Source organism: Capricornis sumatraensis, chromosome 8, assembly GCF_032405125.1.
Source record: "Capricornis sumatraensis isolate serow.1 chromosome 8, serow.2, whole genome shotgun sequence".
NCBI classification, from domain to species: Eukaryota; Metazoa; Chordata; class Mammalia; order Artiodactyla; family Bovidae; genus Capricornis; species Capricornis sumatraensis.
The window spans coordinates 7,824,361-7,845,508 of NC_091076.1; the positions used below are offsets into that span (position 1 = coordinate 7,824,361).

A 21,148-nucleotide genomic window follows, 5' to 3' on the forward strand; every position below is an offset into this window, starting at 1 on the left:
AGCCTCACTGCATGGGGTGCCCCCACTTTAGCCTCCTCCCCCAGGCCCTTCACACACAAGGAGGGCCAGGCCCCGCTGTCATGCCCAATCCCAAGTGTACCCAGGCATTTAAAATTATGAGGTGGCATAATTCCTCCTGTGTCCCCACAAATCTCAGGAATGGGAATGGAGTCTAGCCAGATAGTACTTCACAATATGCAAAGAGCTCTCTTCTCTTGTGTTGTATGAAAGGAGAGAAGGTTAGCACTCCCCTTGACAAGGATGGAAGAGGCTCTCGGGCCTAACAACATGCATACAGTTAAGGCATTGCCACCTACTTCGTGGCATCTAACCATATTTTTTATGCTGGAGAGGGTGTGGAGAAAAGGGAACCCTCCTACACTGTTGGTGGGAATGCAAACTAGTACAACCACTATGGAAAACAGTGTGGAGATTCCTTAAAAAATTGCAAATAGAACTGCCATATGACCCAGCAATCCCACTGCTGGGCATACACACAGAGGAAACCAGAATTGAAAGAGACACATGTACCCCAATGTTCATCGCAGCACTGTTTATAATAGCCAGGACATGGAAGCAACCTAGATGTCCATCAGCAGATGAATGGATAAGAAAGCTGTGGTACATATACACAATGGGGTATTACTCAGCCGTTAAAAAGAATACATTTGAATCAGTTCTGATGAGATGGATGAAACTGGAGCCGATTATACAGAGTGAAGTAATCCAGAAAGAAAAACACCAATACAGTGTACTAACACATATATATGGAATTTAGAAAGATGGTAATGATGACCCTGTATGCGAGACAGCAAAAGAGACACAGATGTGTATAGCGGACTTTTGGACTCAGAGGGAGAGGGAGAGGGAGAGCGTGGGATGATTTGGGAGAATGGCATTGAAACATGTATACTATCATGTAAGAATCGAATCACCAGTCTATGTCCAAAAAAAAAAAAAGAGCTCTCTTCTCATTTCATTCTTTCCCATCTTCAAATCAATTTTGTAAACAGGTATGATTTCCTGGTCATCCACAGCATATATAAGAGGACACTGAGATCCCAGGTGCTAGACCTGGTGAGGAGAGTGCCAGGTGTCAGAGTCCAGTCTGACTCTAAAGCAGAAACAGGTTTCATGCCCACTTGTAGGCATGAAAGTGTTGGTCGCTCAGCCCTGTCTGACTCTTTGCAACCCTGTGGACTGCAGCCCACCAGGCTCCTCTGTCCACAGAATTCTCCAGGCAAGAACACTAGAGTGTAGCCAGTCCCTTCTCCAGGGGATCTTCCCAACCCAGGGGTTGAACCTAGGTCTCCTGCACTGCAGGCAGATTCTTTACTGTCTGAGCTACTGGGGAAGCCCACGTCTCTCAGTTGTGTCTGACTGTCTGTGACCCCATGGACTGTAGCCCACCAGGCTCCTCTGCCCCAGAATTCTCCCAGCAAGAATACTGGGGTGGGTAGCAGGGGAGTATTGCTGTCAACGCCCTGCTCATGACAGGCATCACTGATCAATTACGGCATGGCAGACATTGCTAATCAATTGCAGTGTTCTTTTCTTTTTCTCGTTTTTGGCTGCTCATGAGTCTTGTAGGGATCTTAGTTCCCCAACCAGGGATTGAACCCAGGCCACGGCAGTGAAAGTGCTGCGTCCAAAGCACTGAACCACCGGGAGTTCCTGACAGTGTTCTTTTCTAATAAGCTCAGAGACAGCTGTGAACTCCTCAACACATTATCTCTCAGGACACCATTATCTGTCAGAAGATGGAATCCACAGTATTTACCCACACCATCAGCCTTGAGCCCCTGAGACTCAGGCACAACCCCCAGATGCTCTGGTCAGCAGACCACAGGACTGACTCTTCACTGTATATCAGTTATGATGCTGTTCTTGGATGGGGATTAATGGCTCCACCATCCCCTGAACTGCTGTCGCTCCCAAGCATGGTCTGTCTTAGAGATACAGCATACAAAAATCATACAGATTTGCCTGGGGCTTCAGGTTTTTTTTAGATCTTTAACAAAAGTTTTTATTATGAAACATTTCAGGACTACCCCAAAGTGTGGTGGTGGTGGTCTACTCACTAAGTCGTATCTGACTCTTTGTGACCCCACAGACTGTAGCCCACCAGGCTCCCCTATCCATGGGATTTCCCAGGAAAGAATACTGGAATGGGTTGCCCTTTCCCTCTCCAGGACCCCAGAGTGTAGCTAATAATACTATCACAAGACAACTGTGTTCCCACAGCTGAAGCAATGATATGTCACAGACACACTGAAGTCTCTGTGGGTCCCCTTTAGTCCCTCTCCACCTCCACCCCCAGCAAGCCACCACTCTCTGAATTTTGTGTTTCTGATTCTCATGCATATTTTTATACTTTTCCTACATAATTACATATCCGTATTATTCAACATTTCAGAAATGGTGTTATTCAGATCTGGTTGCCGCTTGTCATTTTCTTCCAAGTGGAAGGAATGAACTTTTAGACATGATGATACACGCAGCTTTGACTCTTCCATCGCATCACAATTGTGAATATTGGTTGAGCCCTCGTTCTGCACCAGGCATGCTTTCAGGTGCCTTCACATACGTCACCTTTGCAACAAAATTATCTTTGTCCCCACTTAACAGATTTGGAAACAGAGGCACAGAAAAGTGAAATGATGTACCCGAGTCACGTAGCTCGGGAGCTGTGCTCGTAACTGCTAGAAGTCACTCTCTCTACTGCTGCGTGGTCTGTTGTATGAAAACACAGCCATTAGCCATCTGTTCATCTATTTAAGGGCTGTTGCTTATTTTTGCAGACTTGTCTCAACATTATTAGTCTCACAGGGTTGGGGGAGGTGGTTGTATTATCTTGCTTAGTCCCTACATCAAGAATGTGAGTGGATATCTATATCATCTCCCTTTACAGATGAGGCAACTAAGGCTCAGAGAGGGTAAATCACCTTCTCAAAGCTGCACAGCTCCAACGAGCCAAAAGTGGGCTGTGAACCTGGCTCCTGCAGTTGTGGAGCCCAGGGGTGCCCCCACATCCCTGGTGAGCCCTCGGTGCCCCACTGGCTTCTCCTCTTGGCTCTGTCTCTGGCAGCCTGCCCGCCCTCTCCTACAACAGCCTCCCCACACCTGGCCTTCAGCCCCCCTCCTCCGGCCACACTCCACCATCCTCATCCCAGAAAAGGGGCCCAACCGGAAGGCCCGTTCATGTTAGGAAATTCCAGCCACGTGAGCCAAGCCGAGCCTGGGATTCTGAGCAGCCGGTGGCTTTAGGAGAAACTGAAACTTGGCTTGTTGGGGGCGGAGTGGTCACCGGGGATTTAAAGAGCTGCCACTTCCTTGGGCCCCAAGAGGGCACTGGGAGGTCACAGCAGCTGAGGGACGCCCCACCGGTGTGAGCCCGTGTTCTCCTCCCCACCATGCACCTCTGCGGGGGCGATGGGCCTCTGACCAGGACGGTGAGTGCAGGGGAGCAGGTTCAGGGGCTAAGAAGGGGAATATGCCCTAGGGTGCCGGGGCCGGCGCAGGGGCTGGGGGGGGGCTGGGGGACGGAGGCCTCACACACCCATCTCTGGGCCTCAGTCTGCTTAGGGGTTTGGCTTGAGGGCTTTCCTGATCTCACATTGCAGATCCAGGCTTCAGTTTAGAACTTGGCCTCTGATTACAGCTCTCTCCTCACCTACCTGTCCTACGCTGCCATTACAGGAGCCTCCTCTTTCCTCCCCGAGCTTTCTGGCCACAGTTCCCCTGGAGGCCTTGCCTCTAGTCCAGAACCCAAGTACCAGAGGCTCAAGCCCTTCTCTTATGGCGGGTCTTTCCCCTCAAGGCTCCAGTCTCTCAGTCCCCCAGCACCTGCAAGGGGCCTGCTGTGGCCAGGAACTTAGGAGTTGCAGAGTCCTCAGCGAGGGAGGCCAGGGTCCTGCCTGAGGTCCCCACACTCAGAACACACCTCCCAGAGTGACCTGAGGGAGGGGTTGTGGGGTCTCCAGTGTTCCCTCTTGTCTGATTTTCCAGAGCCCTGGGCATGTGGGTTAACTATTCATCTAAGCTCATGAACCCCAGTGAAGGGGGAGAGTCACAGCTGTCACCCTCTGCGTCCGCTCTTCTGTCAGAAGGGACTCATTCTCTCATTCTAGGCTGCTGGCCCACTAGAATGCAAGTAGCTTGAGGGCAGGAAGTACTGCCTCTTATGTTTGCTGCTGTGTCCCCTCAGCTCAGTGCGTGGCACATAGTAGGTGTGCAAATATTTGTGGGATAAATGAATATCAGCTTTGGGCCTGAGCTGGGCAGGGGAACGCAGAGTAGAATCAGAACCACCCCCCGTCTCGTCCTCACAGAAGGAGCTCAGGCTAGAGAAATCAATGCCTTAACAGTGGAAACAGTAGTGATTAGAACAACTGCGACTTTTATTAACCCCTGCCAGCTTTCCAGCCGGTGAGGAAGGCACCAGTGCCTCCATTTGGGGCAGATCAGGCAATGGGGCTCAGGGAAGTGAATGATCTACCCAGAGCAACACGGTGCATAAGGAGCCTGTAGGTGTAAAGCGGGTTCTGTCTGGGGCGTGTGCTGCCCCGTCATGAGCTGTGAGTGGTATGTATGTGAGGCTGGCATTCCACCGAGCTGTGCTGTGTCTGTGATGGGGTGTGTGGACACCGATGGAGCCAGAGAGGGCTTCTGGTGGAAAGGGGACCCTCGGGGACTTGATTCAAGAAGAATATGGCTAAGACTTCCCTGGTGGTTCAGTGGTTAAGTTTCCAGGCTTCCAATTTAGGGGTCACGGGTTTGAACCCTGGCGGCTCCCTCTACCTTTAGACAGCATCCCAGCTAGACCCTCACTCCTTGCTGGGTGTTTGGCTCAAATGTCACTGCTTCAGTAGGACAAGGTCTTTCCAAACACCTGAGCTAAACCAAGATGCCACAGGCCGCATGGCGCTGACCCCCCAAAAAGAGAAGGGAATGGCTTTACAGCTAGCCCGCCCCTGTCGGGCCCCTGCAGGACGCTGAGGAGCATCAGAGGCAGCTGAGGAAGAAAGAGAAGAACCGGGCGGCCGCCCAGAGAAGCCGGCAGAAGCACACGAGCAAGGCAGATGCCCTGCACCAGGTGGGGACGCCTCCCTTCCCATCCCCGACGTCACTCACCCGGGCTGGCCACCTCTCTCTGTCCCACTAATCAGCAGTTCCCCTGCACTGCTGTAGGTGCCAGGGGCCCTGAACCTGGGGAGAGAGGAGGGCTCTGCAGCTGAGATTCAGAAATTCCTGAGTGCTGAGCAGAAATTGTGTGCCAGATACACGCTGGGCTCCAGGGGCATGACAGTGCATTCTCAGCCCAGGCCTGCCCTCAAGGTGCCCCCAGTCTAGAGGGAGGAGACAAGAAGTGGAGGGAAACAGGGAGAACCTGGCCCAGTGACCAGGTGAGGCCTTCATCCAAAGGTAGGTCCCTGAGCCCTGCCCATCCAGAACCCACCTCAGAGGTGCTGCACTGCAGCGATCACTCTGCCTGTCGGGGTTCTGATGTGAGTGGCCAAGACCGTCTGCGAGAAACTGGTTCAGGGTTAAGATGGGCTGGCTTTAGAGTCCCAGCTGCTGCATTCCATAGCTGCAGGTCTTTTCCTTCACTGAGCTTCACTGTCCTCATCCAAAAATCCCTGCCCCCTGGCAGGACCCTTGTGAAGACTAAAGGAGGCCAAGGAGCCTGGTGGGGTGGAGGGCGGGGAGGCTCTACTCACACTTGCCTCTTCACCTTGGATGGTAACCTGACCTCAGATGCTAACCTGACCTTGGGGTTTCCCTTCTTCCTCTGTGCAGAAAGGACACAACTCGGGGGGACCGTTAAGAGCTGGGTTCAGGACCTGGCCTTTGGTTGGGCTGCATACGTGATAGTCCTTACTGCAATGAGTAAACTTCAGAGCCCTCCACACCCAAAGGTCCTACGGTCTCTGCAACCCCACCCCCACTGTCCACCTTCCTCTCCCAACATCCTGCACCTCGTTCTCTGTGTTCCTGATGGAGCATGTCCACCCTCAGGGGCTCCCCCGGCTGCTCCCTCTATCTTCAGACAGCAGCCCAGCTAGATCTTCACTCCTTGCTGGGTGTTTGGCTCAAATGTCACCGCCTCAAAAGGAGGAGGTCTTTCTAAACATCTGAGCTAAATAGACCTCACCTATTACTCTGCTTTGTTTTTCTGGTTAACACTGACCTTGCATCACAAGTTTAGATGTTGACCATTGCTTGTCTTCCTCACCAGACTGTAAGCACCCTGAAGGCAGGGAACGCTTCTGCTGCCTACTGTCTCCCCATCACCTGGACCAGTGCCTGGCAGATAGAAGGAACTCAGTATTTCTCTCTGGAGTGAACAATAGAGTCAAAATAAAGTGGGAACTCATAGGTAGGAACAACATACAGATAGTTGGGTCAAGGTGATACAGAAATGAAGTCTGAGCTGGTTTTGAAGGATGAATAGGAGTTTTCCAAATGAAGGTAAGAAAAAGCATTGCAGGCAAATGAAATAGGGCTGGCATGAGCTTAAGAGAGTAGCACCCTGTACAATGCATGCGAACGAGGACTGATGCCCAGGATGGCATGCCTGGAGGCAGTTGAGACTTCATGAGCTCATTTATTCCTTCCTTCCAGAAATGCCTACTGAGTATCTCTCATGCGGCAAGCACAGTTCTAAGCACTGGAGATACAGCTGTGAACACAGCAGAGAAAAGTCCAGTTCACCCTCCTCAAGGCTCATATTTTCACGGGGGAGCCAGATAGACAAATAAATGACCTATGAGGTATTTGGGATAGCAGATAGTGATAAGTGTCCTGGAAGGATTAAAGCAGGGAACAGGGAAGGAAGTGGGACATGTGGGGTGATGGAAACCTAACTAGGGAAGCCCTCCCGGAGGAGGTGACAGTTGAGCAACCTGAGGGTGGTAAATGAATGAATAAGTGACCCAGTTTCTGGAGGTGTATTGATGCCTTTGGAGAATTTAGGTAAAGAGTGACCTAATGACATGTTTTTAAAATGTCTTTCCAGCTTCCACAGCAGAAACCAGCTTGGGAGGGGGGCTGTGGGTGGCTCTGAGGCCTGTTAGAACTTTGAGTCCATGGCTTAAGCAACATTTTAATATAAAACACCCTTGCAGCTTCTTCTTTTAGAAAGTGTCCATAAAAGGCAGGGCAAGGGGCTCAAAGGAAGTCACTGAGCCTGCTGCTGCTGCTACTAAGTCGCTTCAGTCATGTCCGACTCTGTGCGACCCCATAGATGGCAGTCCACCAGGCTCCCCCGTCTCTGGGATTCTCCAGGCAAGAACACTGGAGTGGGTTGCCATTTCCTGCTCCAATGCATGAAAGTGAAAAGTGAAAGCAAAGTCGCTCAGTTGTGTCCGACTCTTCGCGACCCCATGGACTGCAGCCCACCAGGCTCCTCCGTCCATGGGATTCTCCAAGGCAAGAGTACTGGAGTGGGGTGCCATTGCCTTCTCCGAGTCTGATGAGCTGTGGAAATAAAGTTGCTTCTGCATTTTCCACCACTGTTGCCATCATACTAATAAATGGTTGTTTAGAACTTCACACTGATTACTGTCCCACCGGGTTCCCACCCAGTGCTCAGCAGAACAGAACCTAAATGCTGAAGAGAGCACACCTGTGCTGCCAACCTGTAAACTGTGAGCCTGGACTCTGCCCACAGTGCCTCGGTGGGCAAGTGCTGGATGTCGAGGAGGTCTGGCAGTGGCACTGAGCAGCCTAGAAGTGTCCAGGACAGAGGGCCTCTAAGTTGTCACAAGAAGGCCATGTCAGGATTAGGCCAGGGAAGCGGGGCCAGAATTGTCCAGGCAGAGGAGACTGCAAGTGTGGCGAGGAAGCAGAGTCCATTTGAGGAACAGGAAGTGGGGGCATCAGGAGCAGCTGGAGAGATGAAACTGGAAGTGTGAGCTGAGGCCACCACACGTGGGGAGTTGTGGGAGACGTTAAAGGGCTTTAATGTCCCATTGGCACTGCAGCCAGCGAAGGTCTCCTCTGGGCCAAGAGATCAGGCAGTTTGAGAGGCGCACCACTTAGGAGGCTGGTGGAGCTCCCGGGTGAGCGGAGATCCCAGGCTGGCTGGCTCAGGCACCTGGCACTGGGGAGAAAGAGCAGACAGGTCTGAGCTGGTGGTCATGAATGTCTGGCCAGAGAGCAGCCAAAAGGGCATTGAGGTGGCAGGGGTATCTTTCCTCCTAAATTGAGGACCCTGGGGCATTGGGAACTAGGGCTCAAGCTGGGCCTCTGATTCTGGCTGACATAACCCTCCCCACCTATATCTGCTTCTCCCCTCAGCAGCATGAGTCACTGGAGAAGCAGAACCACGCCCTGCGGAAGGAGATCCAGGCCCTTCAGGCTGAGCTGGCCTGGTGGACTCAGGCCCTGCACGTGCATGAGCGCCTGTGCCCGCTGGACTGTGCCTCCTGCTTGGCTCCGGGGGCCGCTGGCTGCTGGGCCCAGGCCGAGCGGCCCCCAGGCTCCGTGCACGGACAACATGGCTGCCAGGAGCAGCTGGGCCTGTTCCGGACCCCAGTCTCTTCTCCCTCGGCTCCGCAACCCCCTCCAGACCCGCAGCCTCGTGGGTCCCTCGGCCTCCTCCTGTTCCCTCTGCCCTCCCTGTCCCTTGGTCCCGCTGCAGTCACTGCAACTCCTGCACGACTGTCACCCAGCCCTTCCCAGTCCGCCTCCCCTGCTGGCTCTGGCCTGCTGAGACCTTCCTCCAAGCTCAACACCCTCCTGCCCAGCCCCACAGCCCAACCTGCCCCTCTAGAGTTCCTCAGGCCGGAGCACCCCTCCAGGGGGAAGCCAGGGTCCACACCCCACAGCCCCTCAGCTGCTCCGGGGCTGGGGTCTCTGCAGGGCAGGGAGCATAAGCCAGCTTCCTCAGCAGCAGATTGGCAAGGGCTGGGCGTGGATCCCAGCCCCCACCCCCTCCTGGACTTCCCTCTGCTCTCTTCTGCTCAAGTCCACTTCTAACCTGGCCCCCAGAACTGGGCTAGCCCCTTCCTTGGACCCAGGAAGCAGCCTCAGCACACAGGCATCTCCTGTTGCTGCTGAGGGCTGTCTTTCCTGGCTGACCAGCTAACTAGGAGTGGAAAGGACACAGAGGCTCAGAGAAGCCAAGTGACTTGTCCAAGGTCACATAGCCTTTCTTGGGACCCGAAACATCACAATCTGCTCCTCCTTCTCCTGGTGGGATCCTGGCCCAGGCACCCTAGGGGCTGGGGTCCTAGAAACCTAGAACCGGCCTGAGAGGTTTAAGTGCTGGGAGTGGGGAGGGACTCTCCCTTTTGCTCTGTGATTCCCAGGGCCACATAGCCCTGTAATTTCTGACAGTTTGCCCTTACTGGGGCTAGTCCAGAGTCCAAACCCTGGTGGGGAAGGGCCAAGCAGGAGCCCAGAAGATAATCCTTTAGGCTCCTAGTAGTTTTTTCAATGCCAAAGAGCTGAACCTGTGGGTTGGAGTTGTGGACAAGCCTGGAGCAGTCCCCTCTGGGATTTCTACACACTGAGGGTCCATAGCCACATGGTGACCTTGGATTCTGAAGGGTCAGCTCACCAAGCTATTCCCAAATAGTTCCCTACCTCTCCCTTCCTCCCAGGGCCATGGTGAATGGACTTCTGAGAGCATTCATGTCCTGCCCAAAAGGCAGGTGGAAAGAATGAGGGAAGGAGCAGGTGCAAACTTAGGTTTGAGCAAGTGCTGGACTTGAACCTTTTGCTTTGTGATTCCCTGCTTCCCAGGTGGTGATAGTGGTAAAGAACTTGCCTGCCAACGCAGGAGACGTAAGAGACGCAGGTTCCATCCCTAGGTTGGGAAGATCCCCTGGAGGAGGGCATGGCAACCCACTCCAGCATTCTTGCCTGGAGAATCCCCATGGACAGAGGAGCCTGCCAGGCTACAGTCCATGGGGTGGCAAAGAGTTGGACATGACTGAACGACTTAGCACTTAGCACGCAGTGAGACCTGTGTCTTCTTCAGTACTGTCCTCATCCTTGTGCAGCTCACAGACTCCCATTACCCTCCAGCCCCTCTGAGCAATGCCCCTGTTGCTCTTTGGCCTGATGGAGCAGGGGCCTGGGACCAGATAGGAGCGCAGTTGCAGCGCCTGCTTGGGGATGAGGGTGGAAGTGGGGGATGGTGGGTTCTCATTCAGACTGAAGACAAACACTGTAAGGGGAGAGAGATGAGAAACTCCAGCTCTTCACCCAGATTTACACACGTAAGCAGACACTAGGCTAGTATGTGACACACTCCAGGAAATGCTGAGCACATGGTACCTATGTTATGGTAAATAAAGTATTTTCCAATTCTTTCTGCTTTAGTTAGTTGTTTAAAATTCTGACTGTACTTTGTACTATTGAAACCAAAAAACCTTTGAAAGGAAAGAGCATGGTCTAGAATCTTAGGTGGGCAATCCCTCATGGACCTCTTAATCCAACCTCCCTTCCCATTTTGCAGATGAGGAGATTGAGGCCTTAAGATGGGTTGGACTTGCTCAGAGTCATGCAGGAAGAGGAGGTGTCGTGGCCACAGGATTGTGGATGGCTACAGAGCAGGAGTCACCAGCAGGTTCAGGGAGAACAGACTGGTGGGAGGGAAGCCAAGACACTGTTGGTTGGAGGCTGGCGTGAGTCTGGGACAAGAGTCGATATGACGTATGGTGCTCGAGGACTCGTTGGGTGATGAGGACACTGTGGCCTGGCTTGTGTCTGTATAACCTAAAATTTGTCAGGCACTCTCTGTGTAACTTGGGTTAACTCACTGATGCCTCTAATAACTCTGGAAAGTAGATATAATTATTACCCCATTGTTTGGAAGGGGAAACCAAGGCCCACGGGTGTAAAGGTCACATAGCTAGGAAATGGTATAGGCTTGATGTAACTCAGGAGCACTTAACTACAGGTGATTCTGCCTTCTACCTTCCTGGAACTTTCCTTGTAGGCCCTGAATGGAGGGGCTGAAACATGCCCATAGACATGACCCAAGAAGGTAAAATCCTACCTTAAGCTCAAAATAAGAGAGGGGAGTGACTTAATTAATGTTGGTATACTCATACTCCAGAAGAGATGGTAAGAACAAAGAATGCTTTGAAGAATATTTAATGAGGTGAGAAAATGCTTACAACATATCAAGCAGAAAAAATAGAATGTGCAACTGTCACTATAGTTTTATATTATGTTTGTTTAAAAATATAAACAGAATCAAAGGAGTGGGAGGAGGTGCTGTAGATTCTTGAGGCATATGAGCTAATATCTGTGAATCCCTGAATTGTAAACAGCCACCACTGTGGCGGAAGGCTTTCACATGGTTGAATATATCCTAGAAATCTATATCTGGGTGTGTCTATTGCTGCATAACAAATTATTCCAAAACCCAGTGGTTTAATCAACAAACATTTATCATCTTAAAATTCCCGTAGAGTGGGAATCTGGGCACAGCTTAGCGGCTCAGGGTTTCTCACAGGCGTCAATCAAAGTGTTGCCCAAGGACTTCTCCGGTGGCCCAGTGGTTAAGACTTCACCTCCCAATGCAGGAGGGTCAAGTTCCATCCCTGTTCAGGGACCTAAGATCCTGCATGCCTTGGGGCCAAAAAGAAAAAAATAAACATGAAACAGAAGCAATATTGTAACAAATTCAATAAAGTCTTTAAAAATGGTCCACACAAACAACAACAAAAACCCAGGCAAATGAAACAAAGCAAAACAAAACAAAAAACAGCCCCCAAATCTCAAAGTGTTGCCTGGAGCTGCAATCTTCCGAAGGCTCAACTAGGGGATCTGCTCCCAAGCTCACATGTATGGCTGCCCGTGGGCCCCAGAAGGTCCACTCCCAAGCTTATTCACCAGGTCATTGGCAGAACTGAGTTCCTGGAGGGCTGCTGGACTGAGGACCTCAGGTTCTTACAGGCTGTTGGGTGCAGGTATTATCTCCTTGCCATGTGGGCCTCTCCATAGGGCTGTTGGACATGGCAGCTGGCTTCGCTCAGAACAAGCAAGCTAGAAAGTGAAAAAGGTGAGCGATCAGAAGCCACAGTCTTTTTGTAACTTAATTTCAGAAATGACATCCTGTCAGTTTTACTATACTCTGTTGAGTAGAGGCAAGTTACTAGATCCAGCCCACACTCAAGAGGAGAGGATGTCACAAAGGCATAAAATCCAGAAGGTGGGGCCTTCCCTGGTGGTTCAGTGGATGAGAATCTGCCTGCCAGTGCAGGGGACACGGGTTCGATCCCTGGCCCAGGAAGATTCCACATGCTGTGGAGCAACTAAGCCCGTGTGCCACAGCCACTGAGCCTGTACTCTAGAGCCTGTGCTCTATAAGAGAAGCCACTGCAAGGAGAATTCTGTGCACTTCAGTGAAGAGGAGCCCCCATTTGCCAGAACTAGAGAAAGTCAGCGTGCAGCAACGAAGACCCACTGCAGCCAAAAACAGAAAAACAAAAACAAAAACACAGAAGGCAGGGTCATTGGGAGAATATTCGTTTTAGAGGTTGCTCATCACGCTGGGTGAGAACTAGTACTTTCTTGGATACCTTCTCTTTCCTTTTATCATCAGCACTAACCCACTCCAGTGTTCTTGCCTGGAGAATCCCAGGGACGGCGGAGCCTGGTGGGCTGCCGTCTATGGGGTCGCACAGAGTCAGACACGACAGAAGCGACTTAGCAGCAGCAGCACTAGCAGCTGGCTTTCCTTGGGGAGACTATTTGTTTTTAGGAGGAAACAATTTTGACCCCTTGACGGCAGCGGTAATGCCCCCAGCAGTGGGCAGAGATAATCTGGTAGGTTGGAGGCTATAGCAAGGCTAGAGACACTCAGCCTCACGTTAGCCTTACAGCAAACACAATGCAGACACTCACTCCTCGAGAATGACCTTTGAAGTGACGCATAACAGTCAGTGCTGAAATAGCAAGTATGTGCAAGCCAAGAGTCTTCTACGCTTTGAAAAGTAATCACTCACTGGAGGACTGAATGTAAACTCAATAAAAATTCTTCCAGCTGTTTTATTTTTTTCTGATATTCACCTCTATACAGAGTTGAATGGGCTTCCCTAATGGCTCAGGAGGTAAAGAATCTGACTGCAATGCAGGAGACGCGGGTTAGATCCCCAGATCAGGAAGATCCCCTGGAGGAGGGCGTGGCAACCCACTCCAGTATTCTTGCTTGGAGAATCCCATGGGCAGAGGAGCCCTGTGGGGTACAGTCCATGGGGTTGCAGAGTCAGACACGACTGAAGCGACCAAACACAGCACACAACACAGAGTTGAATGGTAGCACTTGAAAAGATAAGTCCACCTAGAACCTGCAAATGTGCCCTTAGGGTTTTGCAGATATAATTAAATGAATAATCTCAAGATGAAATGATCTTGGATTGTCCAGGTGGGCCCTAAATGCAAAGACGAATAAGAGGAGACCACTGAAACGGGAAGAGAAGACAAAGAAGGTCATATGAAGACAGAGGCAGAGATTGGAGTCAGGTAGCCCCCAACCAGGAAACACGTGGAGTCACCAGAAGCTGGAAGAGGCCAAGAAGGCTTCTCCCCGTGGAACTTCAGAAGGAACTGGGAGAGCTGTGGGGAGGCTGTTGCTGTCTTCCAGGTAAGTGGTGTTGGTGACCACAGCCAGGAGGGTAGCAGGGGGTGTTAAGGTGAGGTCTGATTCAGGGTGTGCTTTACGGGTAGGGATGATGGGATGTGCTCATGGATTGGGCATGGGGAAAGGGAGGACAGAAGGATGATGCTGCAGCTTGAGACCTGAGCTACAGGTGGTCGGTAGTACCAAAGACCAAGAAAGATTGCGAGAGGAGCAGTTTGGAGTGGATATGTTGGGGAAGGGAGACCTGGAGACCTGTTTTGGCCAGGTCAAGTTTGAGATGCCTACTTGTCATCTAACTGAATAGAAAACAGTTTGGCAATTAGGGGAAAGGTCAAAACTGGGTGTATAGGGAATTCCCTGGCAGTCCAGTGGTTAGGACTCTGGACTTACACTGCTGAGGGCCTGAGTTTGATCCATGGCTGGGGAACTAAGATCCTACAAGCCACAATGCACAGCCGAAAAAAAAAAAAAAAGACTGAGCATATAAATTTGGAAGCCAGCAGTATAAAGGTGTGTGGGTGGACGTGTTGGGGACCAGATGAAATAATCTATGAAGGCCCTTGCCACTATGCCTCTATGAGGGCCTCCTCTTCTCAGGCCCCAGAGCTCTCTCAGCCTGGCACTCCTCCCTCCTGCATGCCCAGAATCTGCCCCCAACCTTCCTCATCAAATGCTTCATTCTCCAGGAAGCCTCATATGACCTTCCAAGATAAAAAATGACCCCTCAGGCTCCTTGTCACACTCATGTGCCTTTCACCAGCATCTATCATTTTCCTTCTTGTGTGACTGACTGTGCCTTCCTATCTTTTGAGCTCCCTCAGTGGCAGCAACCAGTCAGGTCCATCATGAGTACATTTAAACAGCAGGAGGTAGTAAAGCATGGTGGTTACGGAGTTTGAGCTCCAGGGCCAGACAGGACTGGGTTCACATTCCAGCTCCACAACCAGCTCCACATGTCTTCAAGCCTCAGCTTTCTTATCTGAAAAATGGGAATTGAAAAAAGTACCCGCCCACAATCCACCCAATGTATATGTGTGTGTGTGAATACATATCCACGCGTGCATATATGTGCTGTTGCTCAGCCATGTCCGACTCTTGGTGACCCCACAGACTGTAGCCCGCCAGGCTCCTCGGTCCATGGGATTATCCTGGCAAGAATACTGGAGTGAGCTGCCATTTCCTCCTCCAGGGGATCTTCTCCACCCAGGGATTGAGCCTGTGGCTCCTCTGGCTCCTGTGTTAGCAGGTGGATTCTTTACCACTGAGCCATCTGGGAAGCCCATACATATTTATATATACATGTAAATGTAATATACATTATATATACTAGAAAAGCACATGTTTACCAAAAGACATAAATGAGAGATTTTATATCAGCAATATTTATAATGGTAGGAAACTGGAAACAATCAAAAGGCCCCATCAAGAGTATACCCAATAAATTGTGGAATCTTTTATACTAGGTAATGCTACACAGTAACAGGGATGAACAAACTGTCAACACAACTATCTGGAATAGTGTGAATAAGCTTCACAAACATAATGCTGGGCCACAGAAGCCAGAGAAAGAAGGGAAGACAATCTGTATGATCCGTTTATCTAAAGTTAAAAAGTAGAAGACCGTTAATCTATGTTGTTAAAAGTCAGGGTAGTGGTCACAGTTGGAGGACAGCCCCTGGAAGGGGATCGGGGGCCTTCATGGTGGGGGGCTGACAATGTTCTGTTTCTTGATCTTTGTGGTGGTTACATGAATGTATTCACTGTATGAGACACTGAACGGTGTGTTTTTGATTTGTGCTCTTTCCTGTTATGTCTGATGTGCTTCAACAGAAAGAGGGTGGGGGGCTTCTCTGGTGGCTCAGTGGTGAAGAATCCATCTGCCAGTGCAGCAGAGAGCGACTAAGCCTGTGCGCCACGGCTACTGAGCCCGAGCTCTAGAGCCCACGAGCCGCAACTACTGAAGCCTGAGTGTCCCAGAGCTTGTGCTCTGCAACAGGAGAAGCCACCGCAGTGGGAAGCCTGTGCCCCACAACTAGAGAGCAGCCCCCAGCTGCCGCAACCAGAGAAAAGCCCGGGCAGCAGCGAAGATCCAGCACAGCCAAAAATGAATGAAATTATATATTCAAAAAAAGAGGGTGGCTGTAAGGAGCACATCACAGGCCCTGGCACACAGCAAACGATCGACAAGTTACCACGAAGTGAAGTGAAAGTCGCGTCCGACTCTTTGCGACCCCACGGACTACACAGCCCATGGAATTCTCCAGGCCAGAACACTGGAGTGGGTAGCCTTTCCCTTCTCCAGGGGATCTTCCCAACTCAGGGATCAAACCCAGGTCTCCTGCATGGCAGGCAGATTCTTTACCAGCTGAGCCACAAGGAAAGCCCAAGTTACCACCAAGAAATGAATGAAAGAACTACGCCTTGTCCTCAGTTGAAACCATTAACAATCAGAACCATGGACAGATCAGAGTCTGCATTCAAGGATGGTTGGAGGAAAAGGAAGAGCTCTCTGGTCTGAAACCGGGGACTCCAGGCAGAAGAGAAGCTAAGACCTTTCCTCTGAGACAGTGGTTCCATGCCTTCCGAAGGACACTCCTATCATGCAGAAAGGAGAACATTCCTAGGGGACCATGGATATCTGTGTGTGTTCATGCAGAATTTTATCCCATTTTGAAAGGTCTTCAGTCTCTTGTTTTTCTAAGCCAGTGAACGCTGAAATCTCCCTAGAGAGGCCAGTCCTGGATCCAGGACATCCCCAGCTTGCTCAGGCTCTTGCAGGCTTTTCTCACTCTCTTGGGCTTGTATTTATCTAGTTAGTGGAGAAAGGGAAGACTCTAGGCAGGGTAAAAATAACCCAGGACAGAAGATCTTTCAGTCATGCCCAAGCTCCAAGAAGCAAGGCATATTTTGTATCAATTTAATGAGCTGTTTCATCTGGTAGCAGTTTCCCTGTTACTGAGAGTATCCACACAGAGGCTGCGCAAAAACCTTCCAGGATACTGCATGGAGGATTCCTACAACACGAAAAACTTGCCCAGGTAACTGCCGACGGCACGCCAAGTCTAAAATTCTGTTACTTAATTGAACACAAAATTTCCTTGACTGCATGAATTGCTTCTCTCTGCACTGCCCCTCTTGCAAGTATGTTTCCTTTTCCCTAAGCCTTAAAATATTGCATGCTCCACAGGAAATCTGAAAAGCAAGGGGGGAAATTTTCTATACCATTCACTGAATACTACTCAGCAATAAAAAGGAATGAATTATAGATGCACAAACCAGGGTGGATGGATCTCAAGGGCATTATGCTGAGTGGACAAAGATGATCTCAAAAGACCACCTACTGTAAGATTCCACTATATAACATTTTCAAAATGACAAAATTATAGAAGTGGAGAACAGATTAGTGGGAGTAAAGGGTTAGGGATGGTAGATGGAAGGGTTGGGGTGACTATAAAGGGTGGCATCTTTGGGGTATGGAACAATTCTGTATCTTCCATGTGGTGAATACACAAAACTACACATGTGACAAAAAGATACAGACTTATACACACACTTTATAGCAATGACGGTTTTCTGATTTTGATACTGTACTAAGTCATGTAAAGGGCTTCCCTGGTGACTCAGACACTAAAGAATCCGCCAACAGTGCAGGAGACCTGGGTTCCATCCCTGGGTTGGGAAGATCCCCTGGAGAAGGTTATGGCAACCCACTCCAGTATTCTTGCCTGGAGAATCCCCATGGACACAGGAGCCGGATGGGGTACAGTCCATGGGGTCGAAAAGAGTCAGACACGACTGAGTGACTAAGCACATCACATAAGTCTTGTACGGACCTTTCTGGACTGCCTTTGTAATTTCTTGTGACTGTATAACTTTCAAAAAATTTTTTAAGAGCATAGCAATTTCCACCCTTAACATTTTAGCATATTTCTTCAGTACGCTAAAATTCAAATTCAATTCAAAATATAAATTATTTTCCTCACATAGGATCATATTGTACATAAGTTTTATACCCTGAAATTTTCTCCTGAGAATATCATAGGCATTTTCTATGTCATTAACTACTCCACAAATCACTTTAGTAGCTGTGTAACATGCCAATTTCATGGATATAACATTCTTTACTTAACCACCCATCCTATGTGGAATGCTTGGGATGTCTCACATTTTTCACCACTATAGATTGCCTTGGGGCTTCCCTATAGCTCAGATGGTAAAGAATGCACCTGCAGTGTAGGAGACTTAAGTTCGATTCCTGGGTCAGGAAGATCCCCTGGTGAAGGAAATGGCAACCAACTCCAGTATTCCTGCCTGGAGAATCCCATGGACAGAGGAGCCTGGAGGCTACAGTCCATGGTGTTGCAGAATTGGACATGGCTAAGCGACTGAAACACAGACACACATAGATTGCCTCATGATGAATATCTTTGTGCAAAAATGGATACCTACACTTTGAGTTCTTTTCTTAGGTCAGGTTTCCAGAAGGGAGTTATTAAGTCAAAGGAAATACTTTAAATGGTCAATTTATCTTTATCATGGAATTCAGTTACCACATTGTGAGATCACTATGGAGAGGTCCAGACAAGGAAGAAATGAGGTCTCCTGGCAAAAGCAAGCATCAGCTTGCTAGACCTATAAGTGAGCATTTTGGAAGCAGCATTTCCCGCCCCATTCTCAACCTTCAGATGACTGTTGTTAAGTCATTAAGTTGTGTTAAGACTCTCTTTCGACCCCATGGACTGTAGTCTGCCAGGCTTCTCTGTCTATGGGATTTCCCAGGCACGAATACTGGAGTGGGTTGCCATTTCCTTCTCCAGGGGATCTTCCCAACCCAGGGATCGAATCCAGGTCTCCAGCATTGGCAGGCAGATTCTCTACTACTGAGCCCCCTGACTGTGACCCCACCTATATCCTAACTCCAACCTCACGAGAGACCTCAAGCCAAAACTCTCCAGCTAAGCCCCTCTTAGATTTCTGACCCATAGAAACTGTGTGAAATAATGTGTTTATCATTTTACTTATTTATTTATTTTTATTTAAAAACTTTTTGTGGCTGCACCCTGCAACCAGGCGAGGATGGAACCCATGCCCTCTGCAGTGGAAGCACAGAGTCCTAATCACTGGGCCACAGGGAAGTCCCGAGTGGTTATCATTTTAAGCCATTATGTTTTGAGAGAAATTATTATATGGCAACAGATAATTAATACAAGGACTCAGCTAAGTGATGGGGGAATCATATGGCAGGGTGAGAATTCTAGGCAAAGGGAACAAATATCATATAGCAGGGCAAAGAAACAAGAGAAAGGATCCTTGTGGGAGGGACTAGACTCGGTCTTGAGAGACCCGAACCCAGCTGCAGAGCTGCCTCCTCCTCCCTTGGGTGCCCCATGGCACAAAGGGGCCTGATCTAGACACAATATTACTCAGCAATTAAAAGGAACTGTGGATTTAGGCAACAAAATGGATAAATCTCAAAAGCACTATTCTGTGTGGAAGAAACTTTACACAAAATAGTATACACTATACACTCATTTATATGAAGTTCTAAAACAAGCGAACAATTTATAATGGAAAAAAATTAGGGTGGTGGTAACCTCCAGGGTAAGAGTGGAAGTGGGAGCAGGGATTGACTGGGAAGGGGCATGAGGGAACTTTTTGGTACAAAGGAAACGTTCCATATCTTGATAGGGTTTTGAGATACACAGGTGTATGCATTTGTCAGAACTCAGCAAATATATATGAAGACGTGGACATTTCATTTTACATAAATTGTACTAAAAAATACAAAGCTGTGGGGCCTCCCTCGTGGTCCAGTGGTTTAAGAATCTGCCTTCCAATACAAAGGACACAGCTTTGATCCCTGGTCAGGAAACTAAGATCTCACGTGCCACGGGGCAACTGAGCCCATGCACTGAAATTAGAGAAAGCCCAGGCAGCAACGAAGATACAGCCCAGCCTCATTTTTTTTTAAAAGAAAAAGCTTGTAACTCAGTGTTGATCTCTATTTAATGATATGTGTGATAAAGTGTTTAGGGGGAAATATGCTGAGGTATGCAACTTCTTTGGAATGCCTCAACAAATCATGGAATGATGGATGGACAGATAGATGATATATGATGAAGCAAGTACAATTAAATGGTAGTGATAGAGTCTAGGAGGTGGGTGTACAAGTTTTTTGAAATTTTTTGAAGATTTTCATGATACAATTATTTTTAATCAAGAACCATTTGGGATCCTCAGTACAAATGCAGAGTGCTAGCTGTGTGTAACTCTCTGGGCTGGGCCTGGGACCTAGAGTCTAGAACAAGCTCTTGGCATACTTGAACCTCCGGGGGCTCAGACACAAATCCTTTCCAAAGAGCATTCTTCTGAAGAGGTCTCTGCAGGGTCTCTCTCACCTCCTTTCTGGGGTTCTCTGCTTCTGTCCGATGACAGCCACCACCTGCAGGAATCAGCTCTCATTACCAAATGCACAATGGCCTCCAAGATCTAAACTGAGCCCAGAGGTCTTCTGAAGCCTCTTTGAGGAGCCGTAACCCACCCCATCTCTTCCCTGAGCTCTACAGGGCTCATACCCTGGTGGTCACTGGCTTCACAGCGACCTAACTGAAACACCCAACATGCAAAGAGAAAGCAACAACTGGCCAACCTGATACTAGTCTCCACCCTTAGGAGACCCCCTGCTCCCACCCCCAAGGCTACCTCTCTGAGTAGGGTCATATCTCCCTGTGGCCCTGCCAGGCCAATCTGTGGCGTCAAGCCTCCAAGGCTGAGGGCGGAGGACTGGCATCAGGCAGGTAATTGGCCTGGGAAGCCCAAAGGGAGGTGACAGAGACTCAGGGGAGGAGGGAACCCTAGGTGCTGCAGGAAGTGGAGCTGCTGATGAAGGGGCTCCTTCCCACCCTGGGGGAGAGAGAGGCGGAGCTGCAGAGGCCCAGAGAGCAGCAGCTGTTAAAGGAGACAGGACCCTGTTCTGAGCCTCTCAGGGGGAGCTGCAGGAGGTTGCGGGAACTCCCCTGCTCCTGGCACTCCTTCTCCCTACATCCCCAGTTTCTTCACAAGTTAAGCTCAGGATTTATCCTGTCTTCTGGGGCTCCCTCCCTCATGGAACCACTCAGTGGGAGGGAAGCTAGTTAAGAAACCCATGTGACCAGGGCCTCTGAAAAGTCCTATGGAGTCCCTGGGATAAAAAGACCAGGAAGGGGTACAGGAACCCCTAGCTGCAGCTCAAAGCAGGTGGGACAAGAGTCAATACCAAAGAAATCCCCCAAAGGGCCAGATAGTCTGTCAGACGGTCGATAAACTGCAGCAATAACGGCCCTTTGACAATGCCCCAGCACAGGACTTGGATGTGAGAAACACTTGAATTGTAATCGCAGCTACATCGAAGATTCTCTAAGTGTGGTCCCCGAGGCAGCACCAACTGTCTTCTGAGAATTTATTTTACAAGTTCAAGATATACATGCTCAGGCCTTTTCCCACTCCAGGCCTATAAATCAGAAATTGGGGGCAGGGGCTTCCTTGGTAGTCCAGTGGTCAAGAATC

The 21,148-nt window shown here is 49.7% G+C and overlaps 1 protein-coding gene and 1 non-coding gene across 2 annotated transcripts; both read left to right on the forward strand.

Annotated features, from left to right (window-relative positions):
* Positions 1 to 217: 217 nt before the first annotated feature.
* LOC138084926 (U6atac minor spliceosomal RNA) lies at positions 218 to 343 on the forward strand. Its single transcript, XR_011145324.1, has one exon. It is a non-coding gene; the product is annotated as a U6atac minor spliceosomal RNA (small nuclear RNA).
* A 3,007-nt stretch (positions 344 to 3,350) lies between these two features.
* Positions 3,351 to 8,982, forward strand: BATF2 (basic leucine zipper ATF-like transcription factor 2). The gene is made up of 3 exons (XM_068978996.1): positions 3,351 to 3,452; positions 4,991 to 5,095; positions 8,302 to 8,982. Exons 1-3 carry the CDS (start codon positions 3,414 to 3,416, stop codon positions 8,980 to 8,982), a joined length of 825 nt encoding a protein of 274 aa, XP_068835097.1. The 5' UTR covers positions 3,351 to 3,413.
* Positions 8,983 to 21,148: the final 12,166 nt, after the last annotated feature.

Coding starts and splice junctions, on each gene's coding strand:
- BATF2 (XM_068978996.1), top strand. CDS start 3,414: ATGCACCTCTGCGGGGGCGATGGGCCTCTGACCAGGACG. Junction 3,453..4,990: donor ATGGGCCTCTGACCAGGACG/GTGAGTGCAGGG, acceptor GGGCCCCTGCAG/GACGCTGAGGAGCATCAGAG. Junction 5,096..8,301: donor AGGCAGATGCCCTGCACCAG/GTGGGGACGCCT, acceptor TTCTCCCCTCAG/CAGCATGAGTCACTGGAGAA.